The sequence below is a fragment of the Schistocerca cancellata genome, chromosome 6 (genome assembly GCF_023864275.1).
Source record: "Schistocerca cancellata isolate TAMUIC-IGC-003103 chromosome 6, iqSchCanc2.1, whole genome shotgun sequence".
Classification (NCBI taxonomy): Eukaryota; Metazoa; Arthropoda; class Insecta; order Orthoptera; family Acrididae; genus Schistocerca; species Schistocerca cancellata.
This window is the reverse complement of record NC_064631.1, coordinates 369,609,639-369,622,618: the sequence shown is the minus strand read 5'-3', so window position 1 is coordinate 369,622,618 and position 12,980 is coordinate 369,609,639. Positions and strand designations below refer to the sequence as shown.

The 12,980-nt window shown below is 36.6% G+C and overlaps 1 protein-coding gene across 1 annotated transcript in view; it reads right to left on the bottom strand.

Annotated features, from left to right (window-relative positions):
* The window catches only part of LOC126191315 (U3 small nucleolar ribonucleoprotein protein MPP10), a 77,267-nt gene that overhangs the window by 32,005 nt on the left and 32,282 nt on the right, over positions 1-12,980 (bottom strand). Inside the window, exons 5-7 of the mRNA XM_049932146.1 lie at positions 11,647-11,984; positions 4,973-5,157; positions 2,293-2,451 (exon numbers count right to left, since the gene is read on the bottom strand). Coding sequence (XP_049788103.1) covers positions 2,293-2,451; positions 4,973-5,157; positions 11,647-11,984 — 682 coding nt within the window. The remainder of the gene's footprint in view (positions 1-2,292; positions 2,452-4,972; positions 5,158-11,646; positions 11,985-12,980) is intronic.

Here is a 12,980-nt window from a genome sequence, read left to right as displayed (position 1 = left end):
ACCACTAGTGGAAATTACATCACAATAATGCTCCTGCTCACATCTCAATACTTGTTCATGATTTTTTGGCAAAAAAATGAAACTGTTAATGTTGCCTCAGCCACCATGTTTGCTGGATATGGCCCCCTACAACTTCTTTCTATACCCGAGGCTGAAAAGAACCATGAAAGGATGTTGTTTTGCCACCACTGATGAGATACAAACAGAACTACTGAAGAAGCTGAACACCTTAATGAAAAGTGTGATTCCAAAACTGGAAAAAGTGTTTGCACAAGTGTATTATATCTCAGGGAGATTACTTTGAAGAAGACAAAGTTGTTGATGGAAAAAAAAGATTCTTTGAGAAAAACAGTAATTCCTCTCACTTTTTGATCACACCTCTTATGCTTAGATTTAACTGTGCATTTAATTCGGAACAATGAGAAGTTTTGTGTATTTTCATTCGTGCTTCCATTTGACATAAATAATGAAACTTATGCTGGTGTTGTAATATGCACATTCTTTCAGGTAGAATGGTGTTCTTTGCTACACACCAAGATTTTCAGTTTTCTTACCAGACTAAATCCAAACTTCTATTTCATTTCTTAGTGGGATTATAATTAATTTATTACTCTTATAATAGCTGGATCTCATCGGTCCACTGCCTTGAGTCCAGCTAGAATGAGAGGCATTTCTACTGGCATATGTCTCTGTAGCGTGTACACACAGTGATCTGAATTGTTACAGGATGTGACACACCTATACTGACAGCAGACATAAATGAATACGAAGTATAAATATGAACAAATCTGGTCATTTTCTTCGGATCTCTTCGCGCAAGTGGCACATAACGTCCAGCAGTATTCCTTACTGAGAGACCAACGTGCTCATATTTTAAAAGTTAAGGCTTCGTAGATAACATATTCTTCTTGTTAACTGAAGGGGATAGTTGAAAAGCTAATTAGATATCATAGTGAGAAGAATATGAGTACTAACTAGCAGTACGTGAAATGGAAGTGCCTTTGTCCTCTGTCCACGGCAGAACCCTTTCTTTCATAGATACAAGGAAACATCATCAATTTATTGGCAGTTGCTGTGGTTTTTGTACCCTTTGTAGGGAAACCATATTTTTTCCCTATTACAGAGAAAAAAAGACTGTTTTCTTGTAGGAATTTGGTCCACAAGGAAATGTTAATGTTAATACTAGTCGAAATGCTAAAGGAAACAGAACATCCTCTAACAATCTTCCACTATGAGAGTATTAAGGATGCTTGCATTCTGAAAACATAAATGTTCATAGTCTTATGAACCAGCTGATCACTTCAAAATTTCAGAACAGTTCCCAAATAACATACCAAATGAAATATACAAGATTATGTTACTACAATTTTGCCTACCAGAAACCTCTCAATGGTACATTCCAAGTGAGGAGATACCTCACTAGCATACCAGAAAGCCTTTGAACACATTTGAAACCACCCAGTGGTGCTATGTCCTTTTATGGACTTGTGCAAGTAAAAACAATAAGTATGACAACAGAGCTTGAAAAAAATGCAACCCTAAAATTAAATTTATGTTCTCACAATGGCTCCATCAGTCAGCTTGAAGTGAATCAACACGCAGTTTACTGTAGCCTCTAATACTTTATTGATCACAGCCCACTTTATGCTGTCACACTCCTGCTTTATATACCTATGACCCTTTGTATTCCGACATATGCCACTAGAACTTTGTAGCATTCAGAAAAACAAGTCACCTTTTGTACTACAGCAATATACAGGCTCACACAGCAGTAAGAACTGGAGATGAAATAGAACAGATGCCTCACTTACTATACTCACTTCAATGGAAACATGCAACATTTCATTCCAAAGAGATAAAAAGTGGAGCAATGGCAAAATTTTTCCATTGGGTGAAGAGTACTTAACACCCTACACCACTGTATTGAATGTAATGCCATAAGTAGTGAAGACTAATGTCTTTGCTGATGTTTCCAAAGAATAGAAAGAAATTAAGGGTTCAACATACTGACAGAAATATTCCTGCAGAATTGAGAAGCAGTTAAATGTTCACCATGAGACCTACCCAACAAAACAGAGAAGTTAGAAGAAGATTTAGGAAAGGCAATGCATAGCTACAATTTCAGGGACATATGAAATAATACACACTGTGAAATACATTATGGAGGCACTTCACATGAAAATTAGTACAGTCATTTGATTGACACACACTCACAAAAACAGTAATCAGTAATGTTGCATGGCAGAATTTGTGTACAAAACAAAATGTTAAGATGCAACAACAAACCCTCACCATTTTAGGAGTGTAATGAAAGTTTGATAATGCATCAAGCTTGGAAAATAAATTTGCCATGAGGGTGCGGATTTCACGATGTTCTGCAGGCTCTTCTTCTGGCTTCTCCTGCCCAGGTGCTGCATCGTTAGATGTTTTTTCTTTCTGCTTTAGGTACTCCTGCACAGAAAATTGGATTGAAAATGAACACACATATCTAAAGTAAATTGAATATTAAATTAAATGAACTGATTTTTCTTTGCACGTCATCTTGTGGATAATAATGACTTTTTGTTTCCTCAATAGTAGCAGCTCAGCTTGATTACTCTCTGTGGCACACAAATCATAAACTTAATAAGGTAATATACTTCAACAAATGAATATAAAATGAAAGATGTAGTTGCAGAAACTGATTAAAAGAATAAATACTGTTTCCAAATGCTATGAGGGAACTTCAAAAAGTAAGTTACACATTATTATGGCATGCCAAGTAATTTTTATTGGATGCTACATTACACTTCCAAGTGCCACAGAGACATGACAGTTTTTCATAGTCAAAGTCTATAAACAAGGAGTCATAAATTCTATGAACTGCTCAATTTCTCAGTGATAGAAATCTGCTCCTTCATCAAAGAAATGAGAACTGCTGCGTGAATGGTCTCATTACTGAAAAATCCCCCCCCCCCCCCCCCCTCCGCGAGATGTCCTTTCAGTTTGCCAAACAGATGGATATTTCATGTTGCAAGATCTGGACTTAACAATCAGCATTATCCATGTTTTTGTGTGGCCTTGGTCAAATTGTTGACACCATTTCTCTATGACTGGACATGAAACTGCATCACCAGAATTTCGTGGTGAATCTGAATGTAATTTAGGCATTTTACCCACAAGAACCATACTTCAACTTTGGAGTGTTTCAAGTTGCTGCACTGTGTCACTTGCACATGTGATGCACTTATCATTCATATCACAACAGAACTGCGTCATCAGCAGGAAAGAGACCATGTAATCTCTTTTGACAATGTGCCATTCTTGTTGCAGAATGATCTCAGTGTGGGACAACGTGCAACTTTCTCTCTGTACTGACTATGTATTATTTCTGCTCTTGTTGTTAAGGTCCTCAGTCTGAAGGCTGGTTTGATGCAGTTCTCTCAGCTAGTGTGTACAGTGCAACTCTCTTCATTTCTGCAGAACTACTGTAACCTACATCCACTTGAACATGCTTACTGTAGTCAAGACTCCTTTTCCCTCTACACATTTTATCCTCAGGATGTGATCCTCAGCATGTGCCCTATCAATCTATTCCTTCTTTTAATCAAATTGTGCCATAAATTACTTTTATCCACAACCCCTCATCAGTCAGCTGATCTATTCACCTATTCTTCAGCTTTCTCCAGTGGCACCACATTTCCAAGTTCCTTTTCTCTACTTGCCTGTGCAGTTACCATCCAAGATTCACTTTCATATACATTTAAATTCCAGACAAATAGTTTTAGTAAAAAACTTTTCTTGCATTTTACACCCTCTCTACTTTGGCCATTACTGATTATTTTGCTGCTCAAATCTCATCACCCACTTTTGGTGTCCTTAATATAATTCCCTCACTACAACTTGATTTAATTTTGTTGATGTTCATCTTATATTCTTTTTTCAAGACATTATTCCTTCCACTCAAGTCATCTTCCCAAGTTGTTTGCTGTCACTGTCAAATTACAATGTTATTGACAAACCTTAATGTTTCTATTTTTCCTTCCTAAACTTTAATTCAACTTCTATATTTCTCCTTGGTTTCCCTTGCTATTTTCTCAGTGTAGAAATTGAGTACCTTTGGGAAACCCTAACTCATTCCCTTCTCGACTACCACATATGTTCAGTAATTATGCAGGTAACTGGTTTAATAACAGAAAACAGTGCACTATATTTCTTCCTATTGCATTCAACAACCTTAAAGTAGATTGAAAATGCAGCATAAACACTAGAATGGCTTTAGAACGATACAGCTTTGACACAGATAAATTTTTCTGAGGGGAAATAAGTTTTTCAACCAATTAACTTGCTCATTGTAATACATTCACAATATGGTATTATTGTAACTTATAGTATTATTGTAACTAGTAAGATGAAGTTCTAAGCAATTCATCTTGGCAAGAACAACTCTGAAACACTGTAACTTTTCATGTATATGAAGTCTGTTAATGGAGAAAGAAGCAAAAGAGGGGACTGCCTACAGAGTCAAGTGGTATAAACCAAAAGTCAATGGCAAAATATAGTTGGTAGCCTGTAGAATTGACAAAAAAGGACTCTGTTGTTAGCACTGGCACTGAAAATATTATTCAGAATGTGTCTTTTGTGGCCAGAGCTTCAATATTTTCACATGTCAATCTCACATGCCCCTGCTACATACAGGATACACTGCAGTGAACACCTCAGCAGTGCTGACAGTAAAATTATGTATCTTTCTGTAAATAGTGAACATATCTAGAGGACTATCCTAATATCAATGTAAACTCATATGTTGCTAATATTCTAATGGGAGTCCAGCATATGCCTAGAATTAATAAGAAAAAATACAACATTGAACATAGGTGAATATGTACAATATATAATTTTTCAAGTTCAAGTGATACAGTCTAAAAGATAAACCACAAAGTACTCACTAATTTATCCGACACTCAGGAAATAGGCCTACAACTAAACACACCTGCTCATACACCTCAGCAAGACTCAGTTTGCTCTTTTCCTGATCCAGGATGAGTCTCTTTCTATATTCATGAGGAGATTCTACTGGTTTCTGCTTCCTCACTACATCATCCCAAGCACGGTCTTTAATTCTTTGTCTAATTATGTCCTCCAATTTCAGAGTGGTCTTCTCAGTTCGCACAGGAGCTGCAGACAATAAGTAAACAGGACTGCAAGATTTGTTTACAACAAAATACAGTACATGAAATAATAGCTTCCCTTTGTGTGAACTTATAAGTTGTAACGGGGCCGTAGGCCCTTACTATAACTTTGCACTCGGCACAGGTCGATAGGGCGAACAATCGATTGTGACGTGTTGAGAGAGCGAGTGTCGAGATGCGCCAGTGTGGTTGGCGGGTATATGTGTGTGAAGGCCATTGTTGAAATACAGGGCTTTAATGGAGAAGGGTGTCGCCATCGCCATGGTTAGACCCCTATGTAATAGATTAATACCGGGAAAGTGAAGAAGTATCATTACGAAAGTGATCAGTGACGTTACTATTGCCGATATTTGGTTTCGCGTCTACCGCGCCGGCCTAACCTTGGATTGCAGTGTTGGATGCAGTGATGGATTAGCATGTGACGATAATGGAAAATGAAGAAAGCCTGTGCTGAGATTAGCCGTAATTAGATATGTATGACGAAGGCAGTGGCTATCTCCTTTTTTGTGTTTTGAGAAGAATATAAGTTCATAATTAGTAAAACTGTGTTGGTGTTCCTCATTACCAGACATTCAGTATTACAGTATTGAGCAGAACGAACTGGAAAGTAACAACTTCCATAGCAGTCAATTCCGATTACCAGCCCCATTAGGTTCACGGTCATGTTACTAATAAATATTGGACTGTTATTCGATCAGATCAGGTCGGGATAAAAGACGGAGGTGTTACAAAGTCGACACAGGTTGAACACTAAATGAATTCAAAAGCACCTCCAACAATAAGACATCAGACATCTCAAAAAGCAACAACTATGTCACTGGAGGGCAATTCTGCTGAATCCCTCATCGTCAGAATTTCTGTTGCTTGTACGTAAATAAATTAAACACGACGATTTGTAGTACTATATTGACTAATGATGTTGGTCCTGACAGTTCATGCTAATTTTAATCACACGCTGTGCAATTCTGTCTACCAGTTCATGCTAATTTTAATCACACACTGTGCAAATCTGTCTACAAATGGGAGAAGAGAAAGTTTCCTGCCTATAAGACTCCAAACATGTCAAACTTTCTTTTGTTACTGCCAAGGTCTCCATGTCATATATGACTGCCGTGGTCCCCATGTCATATATGCAGTGGACACAGCACAATTTTTCACAGTTTATCTCAAATATCAGTTACTCAAATATTTTCAACAAGTTTTAGTAAGAATGTCATGCCTCTTGTAACAATTCCCATTCAATTTCGTTGAACATCTCAGATACACTTTCATAGCACTATACCACAGCCTCTTACAGTCCCACAAATATAAATCAGAAATCTTTAAATTACTGCTGTCATAGCAGCTTGACAGAGGCTCCGCATACTTAAGCAGCACTTTAAAATACATCACACTGGCATCATAAAAGAATTTTTCTTTGAGGATGCACTGTATACTCCCACAACACCCCCTTGAACATAAGTTTTGTTTTTCCTTAATTCTGGTTTTATATGTTTGTTACATTTCATATCACTTAGTAGTTTTAGTACTCCTGCAGTTACATGAACACTATTCATAGCAAATGACACATTAAAGGAAAGCAGTGCTATGACTACGATCAAAAACCACTGAAGTCTGAATTTCATACTTGAATGGAAGTGTTACAAATATAATGTTCACAGTTTTTACTTCCACAACATTTGAGAAAAGTGAAAGATCAAGTCCCATGCAGAGTGTTAGAAAAAAGTTTTCAGTCAGTGAGAACAGTCCAAACAGATCTGGTGCAATAACAGCACGTTGTATACAGAAAACAATGTATGGAGTGCCGTGCTGGGGCAAGCAAATATTGTATCGGTGTGAGCCAGGAGATAACGGCACGGGGATGGTCAATGCCAGCTGGACCGCTAACAGGCAGCAGCCATGGTGACTCATGGCTAAACGGTATAACGGTACTGTCTCCCCCAGGACTCATATGAAATGTCTAATACCACCTGTTTTTTATATGCATCCAGATAGTTTTCAGACACTTCAGTGCTTCCTAAGACCTTCTATGTGTGTATTTATATGTACCATTCTGTTTTATTTGATAAAAAACTTGATATTCATTGTGAAGCGACATTGAATGTTCTGGAAGGACGTGCATTGTCGTAATTATCAGTGGATTGTTGTCACTGATAAAATTATGTACATATACTGAGTTAAGTAACTAATCAAAAAATTGAAGTAATAAGTCCTCAGCAATAAATAACTAGAGACTGCAGAGATGTTAGCACAAAAAAATCAATGCTTCTAATTAACAAAATGGTAATCTAAAAATCCAGTAACAGAAGACCTCACTATCTTGAGAAACAGCTTAAAAGTTATTACCAAGCAATGTATTTTCATTTGTTACTTATTTTCATGTCTTCCTCTGTAATTAATGTTCTTTGTAATTACATTTATAATTAACTCTCCAATTGTTCACATCTCACAGTTTTCCAATTCCCAGAATTTGAGGCCTTATTTGTGCTCTCTAAGTATTTAAGCACAAACGCTGAACTACCATTACGTGTTAGTAACCGAATCCAAACTGTAATTAATTACATAACTAAAATAATACAAGAGACAATATTGTAATTAAAGTTCAGAATGATTTTATTATGGAAAACTAAAGATATTACTTTACAAGATTGTCACTGAATATTGTATTTTATACCTTACTCAGCTGCAACATCAGTTTCTTTATGTTTTGTAAAATTTAATTGTAACATCAAAGTTGTACGAAATTAATAATGCTTTATTTTGGAAGTTATTGTTAAAATTCTATATAAAGCGATGCAGTGAGTTAGTTGTTGAGTTGTTGTTTTGTGAGTCAGTTTTTGAAGTTACTTTTGGAAGTCAAAGATATCAGTGAAACCTGTCCGTGTATTGTTTACATGACGAGTGTGCAGTTCGAATGTCAATTAATGTGAATAAATTTTGTGAACCATGAAAATTTCCCATTCATTCATCAATGGACCAGGCAGAAGAAACTTCAGTTAAGTAACATTCAACACAAATTGTTACATTTGGTGGAGTTGAGCTGGGATCGATGTTTGATATGTGGAAATATGTTGAACAAGTGACTGTTTCAGGTGAACGTAAGATGAATGCCAAGCATAAATTTTGTGTTATGGATGCACAGAACAAATGGATGTTGCCACATGGAAAGAGTTGGTGTGGATAAAAAGGACCAAATTCTCGAACAGCACCATCAACCATCATATGAGTAACACTTTATCTTTTTAATTAAATAGTTTTGTGACAGTGACAAACATTTGTGTGGGAAGTTTTTTTAATTTGAAATTTACCATGGCCGATAATGACAAGGTAAAAATGAGTGAGGAACCAATTGAAAACACTTCGGACCTAGGAGCAAGTATCAGTGAACTGTCGATCAGAAGTAATCAAAATGTAGATCGAAGCTTTTGTGGAGAGGGTTCCAGTGAAAATGTCACCACGAGTACCCCAACTGCACAGGGAAGAGTAAGTGGAGATGATTTGTTAATGTTATTAATGCAGCCTATGAAAGAAGCGAAGGAACAGATGGGACAGATTGGACAGATTAGGCAAGAAGCGAAGGAACAGATGGGACAGATTAGGCAAGAAGTGAAGGAACAGATGGGACAGATGAAGCAGGATACTAGTATAATAAGGGAAATCCTGGTTGGTTTGGAAGCATTAAAAATTACTGTTGAGACAGGGTAAGGTGAACTCAATACAGGTGTAGGAGCAGTAGAAAGAAGGTTAGAAATATTAGAAACTAATTTCACACAAGAGCTGCCAAAAAAAGAGCATGTAGAAGTAGAAACGGCACAGTCTCCCCCCAAGACTCTTAATGTCCGATACCACCTTTTTTTTTTTTAGCAATCAGATAGTTATTGGACAATTCAGTGCTTCCTAAGGCCTTGTATGTGTGTCTTTATATGTACCATTCTGTCCTATTTGATAAAAAACTTGATATTCATTGTGAAGGGGCGTGGAATATTCTGGAAGGACGTGCGTTGTCGTAATTATCGATGGATTGTTGTCACTGATAAAATTATGTACATATACTAAATTAAGTAACTAATCAAGAAATTGAAGTAATAAGTCCTCAGTAATAAATAACTAAGGACTGCAGAGATGATAGCACAAAAAATCAATGCTTCTAATTAACAAAATGGTTATCTAAAAATCCAGTAACAGAAGACCTCACTATCTTGAGAAACGGCTTAAAAGCTATTACCAAGCAAAGTATTTTCATTTGTTATTTATTTTTATGTCTTCCTCTGTAATTAATGTTCTTTGTAATTACATTTATAATTAACTCTCCAATTGTTTACATCTCACAGTTTTCCAATTTCCAGAATTTAAGGCCTTATTTGTGCATTCTATTTAATCGGATAAAGCATGAGCTCTGTACTACCATTACATGTTGGTACCCAAATCCAAATTGTAATTAATTACATAACTAAAATAATACAAAAGGCATTATTGTAATTAAAGTTCAGAATGATTTTCTTATGGAAAACTAACGATATTACTATAAAAAATTGTCACTGAATATTGTATTTTATACCTTATTCGGCTGTAACATCAGTTTCTTTACATCTTGTAAAATTTAATTGTAACATCAAAACTATAAAAAATAAATAATGCTTTATTTTGGAAGTTATTGTTAAAATTCTATACAAAGTGATGCAGCGAGTTAGTTGAGTTGTTTTGTGAGTCCGTTTTTGAAGTTACTTCTGGAAGTCAAAGATATCAGTGAAGTCTGTCCGTGTTTTGTTTACAAGACAAGTTTGCAGCTCGGATGTGAATTATGTGAATAAATTTTGTGAAGCATGAAAATTTCCCATTCATTCATCAATGGACCAGGCTGAAGAAACTTAAGTAACATTCAACACGAATTGTTACAACGGGCAGTCTGAGAAATGAAGTGGCTTCATCTAATCCAGGTGCCTTAGCTGTGTGGCAGTGGTCTGAAACTTTTGGGGCATCTGGTTTTTAACAAAGATACTTTGGTTCCCCCTCTCGTGTATAGCCAAATGTACAGTCCCAGACATATGACTGAGTGATAAATGTGATAGTATGGGGGTTATGAGCTCTCTGGGACAGGCACCAAAGATTAAATAATGTATGGCGAGTGTGCTCTTGTAGCAGCTCTATCAGATTACAACCGGTCACAAGGATAAACTGTTATGTAGTGAGGAACCTTTTAATAACTTGCTGTAATTTCCAGAATCTTATCGACTCTCTTCCTGCACATCTCGCAGCAGCCGTGCTTCAAAAGGCGGTTGTTCAGGCTTTTGACAGGAGGTCACATTAATGCGATTAGACAGTGTAATTACTGTTAATAACTACTTACAGCTCAACATAAGCATATGTTCAAAACAATATATGACACATGATGTAAATCCTGTTATCAATTTCTCGTGACATGACCGTAGAATAACAAATAGCTACACATTTACATATAGTGTAAACCATATTTAACATGAAATCATACTTTTGTTCTGATGAAATAATTTTACACTTATTTTTTCTTATCTTAACATAAAAAGATTTCACTTACCAGATGAACAAAAACAGTTTTTGCAGTTGCAACGATCCACAAATTTATTGCTGTCCCACCTTTTATATTTATTTTTTCCTGTTATGCTGAACAAAGTAAACAGTGGGTGCTATTATGTAATTGCTTGTCTGTAGGTACTGTTATTATCACGACACTTCTATCATTTTTCAGATTCATAAATGAGTAAGGCGAAGTTGGTGAAACGTATGTGGCAATCAATTGATTTTGTGTCAATATTATATTATATTGTTCTTTATATTCAGCTACCATAAATTTATTTATTTTTACACGCAACGGCAAAGGAATTGTGACAAAGCAAACTGCTGTTTCATTACCTTTTCAGCTGAACACTGCTGCCATACCAGTGTGTGTGTGTGTGTGTGTGTGTGTGTGTGTGTGTGTGTGTGTGTGGCGAGGGGGTGGCTTGGACATGCATGTATGGTCTTGTATAGTATGTACGACTACTCTAGTTAAAAAAAGGATCTGAAAGCTATCAACATTATCAGTCTTGTTTATGTGCCTTTTGACAACTCCATGTTTCTAATATTCAGTAAGATGTATGTTTACAATGTACAGATTATACCTACAAGACTAAATTTTAGCAGATAATGGATACTGGACAATAATAAAATTTAACAAGATCAAAAATACAGTATCAGCACACCCCTCCATCAAGCACTGTTTAATACAGCACGTGCGCGCGCACACACACACACACACACACACACACACACACACACAAAATACTTCACCAGTTTTGTATATTATGCCAATTTGTAATTCCCCCCCCCCCCCCCCCCCTCTCTCGAGCAATACTACATTGTTATACACTGCAGTCTTGGCAAATACTTTATTGGACATTATGTTTTTTGATATATATTAGCTGCAGAACACTGAGAACATTACAAATAAAATTGTTACCTGGTCTTGTGACACTGTCAAATTCAACTGCTTCCTCCAGCAGTGAATTGAGGGGACGAGTGTCAGCACCAACTTCACCTTTAAGTTGCCATGGTTTTTCAGAAAGTGCTTGTTGTTCTAGTTTGGCTACCTTTTCATCTAGTCGTGCCTTCCTTCGTTCAAGACTAGACAAGGTAGTCTCCTCACTGACAGCAACAGCCTTTTTGGTCCCTATATCTGTGCATTTAATTTCATTTTCCTTCAATTGCTCTACGTTTCTTTCTGTGTCATCTTCGTCTTCGTCTTCATCATCTTCTTCTTCTTCTTCTTCTTCTTCTTCTTCAGCTGGCAGACTGAACCTGTGAGTAAGTTTTGAAAACTTTTATATTAAGAACTAAAAACTAAATAACAAATGCACTCACAATCTTAACATACAAAGACAAAAAAGGCCTATACACTTTCATTCTGCAAAAGAAAAGGAAATACTACACTAATATTGTAAATGAAATCTGTACACTTCTCCTCTGCTGCTCCCACCACACAACGTTTTAGTGTTATATGTTAAAGCATCCCATCAGAATTGAAACATATAATTGTAGCAATTACAAATAGACACATTAGTTCACTAATAATATGTTTTTGTTCACATGGCCATCATCTACAGCAGCTGTTGTGTGTCAATTATTATTGTTTTTCCTTGTCTTAAGCTTACTGCAATTTGCCAGTGTTTCTCACCTGTTGTACCAACTGACAAAAAACACCGAAAGGAATGTGTGTGCTACATTTATAAAAGAGAACTGTTTTTAATCTATAAATACCACCCCTCCTTTCAAAATGATCTTCACCTTTACAGGTTCTGCCAGTCCCTGTCCCTCACAAGCCTGGTACTGCAAAGACAACTCCAAGCCATAGGCATTCCAGAGCCACCTGTACTCCCTCTGCAAGATACTACTACTGTGCAGTCCTTGCTACATACATCACATCTTTGAAATTGAATCCCTAGCTCTCCAGTACCTGGATGAGCATTCCAGACACCATCTCCATAAATTATCCAACCTGCTGACATCCTACTACTGCCTGAGAGCACCACTATCCAGTCCATACCCTATGCATTGATTCTCTTTGTCAATCCCTCAGAGCACCCAAACCCTGCCTAGCTGATCTTTTCAACCTGTCACATCCCCCAAATTTTCAACACTATCATCAGCTGTAATTTCATTATTATTTTACTGGCAATCCGTTTCAACAATACAATTCATCATCATCATAACCTCCAAATATATAGTGGCTAAATTTTCCCAAAAAGACATCAATCAGAAGGTCCCACATGAAAATAACTGGTACCCATATCAGCT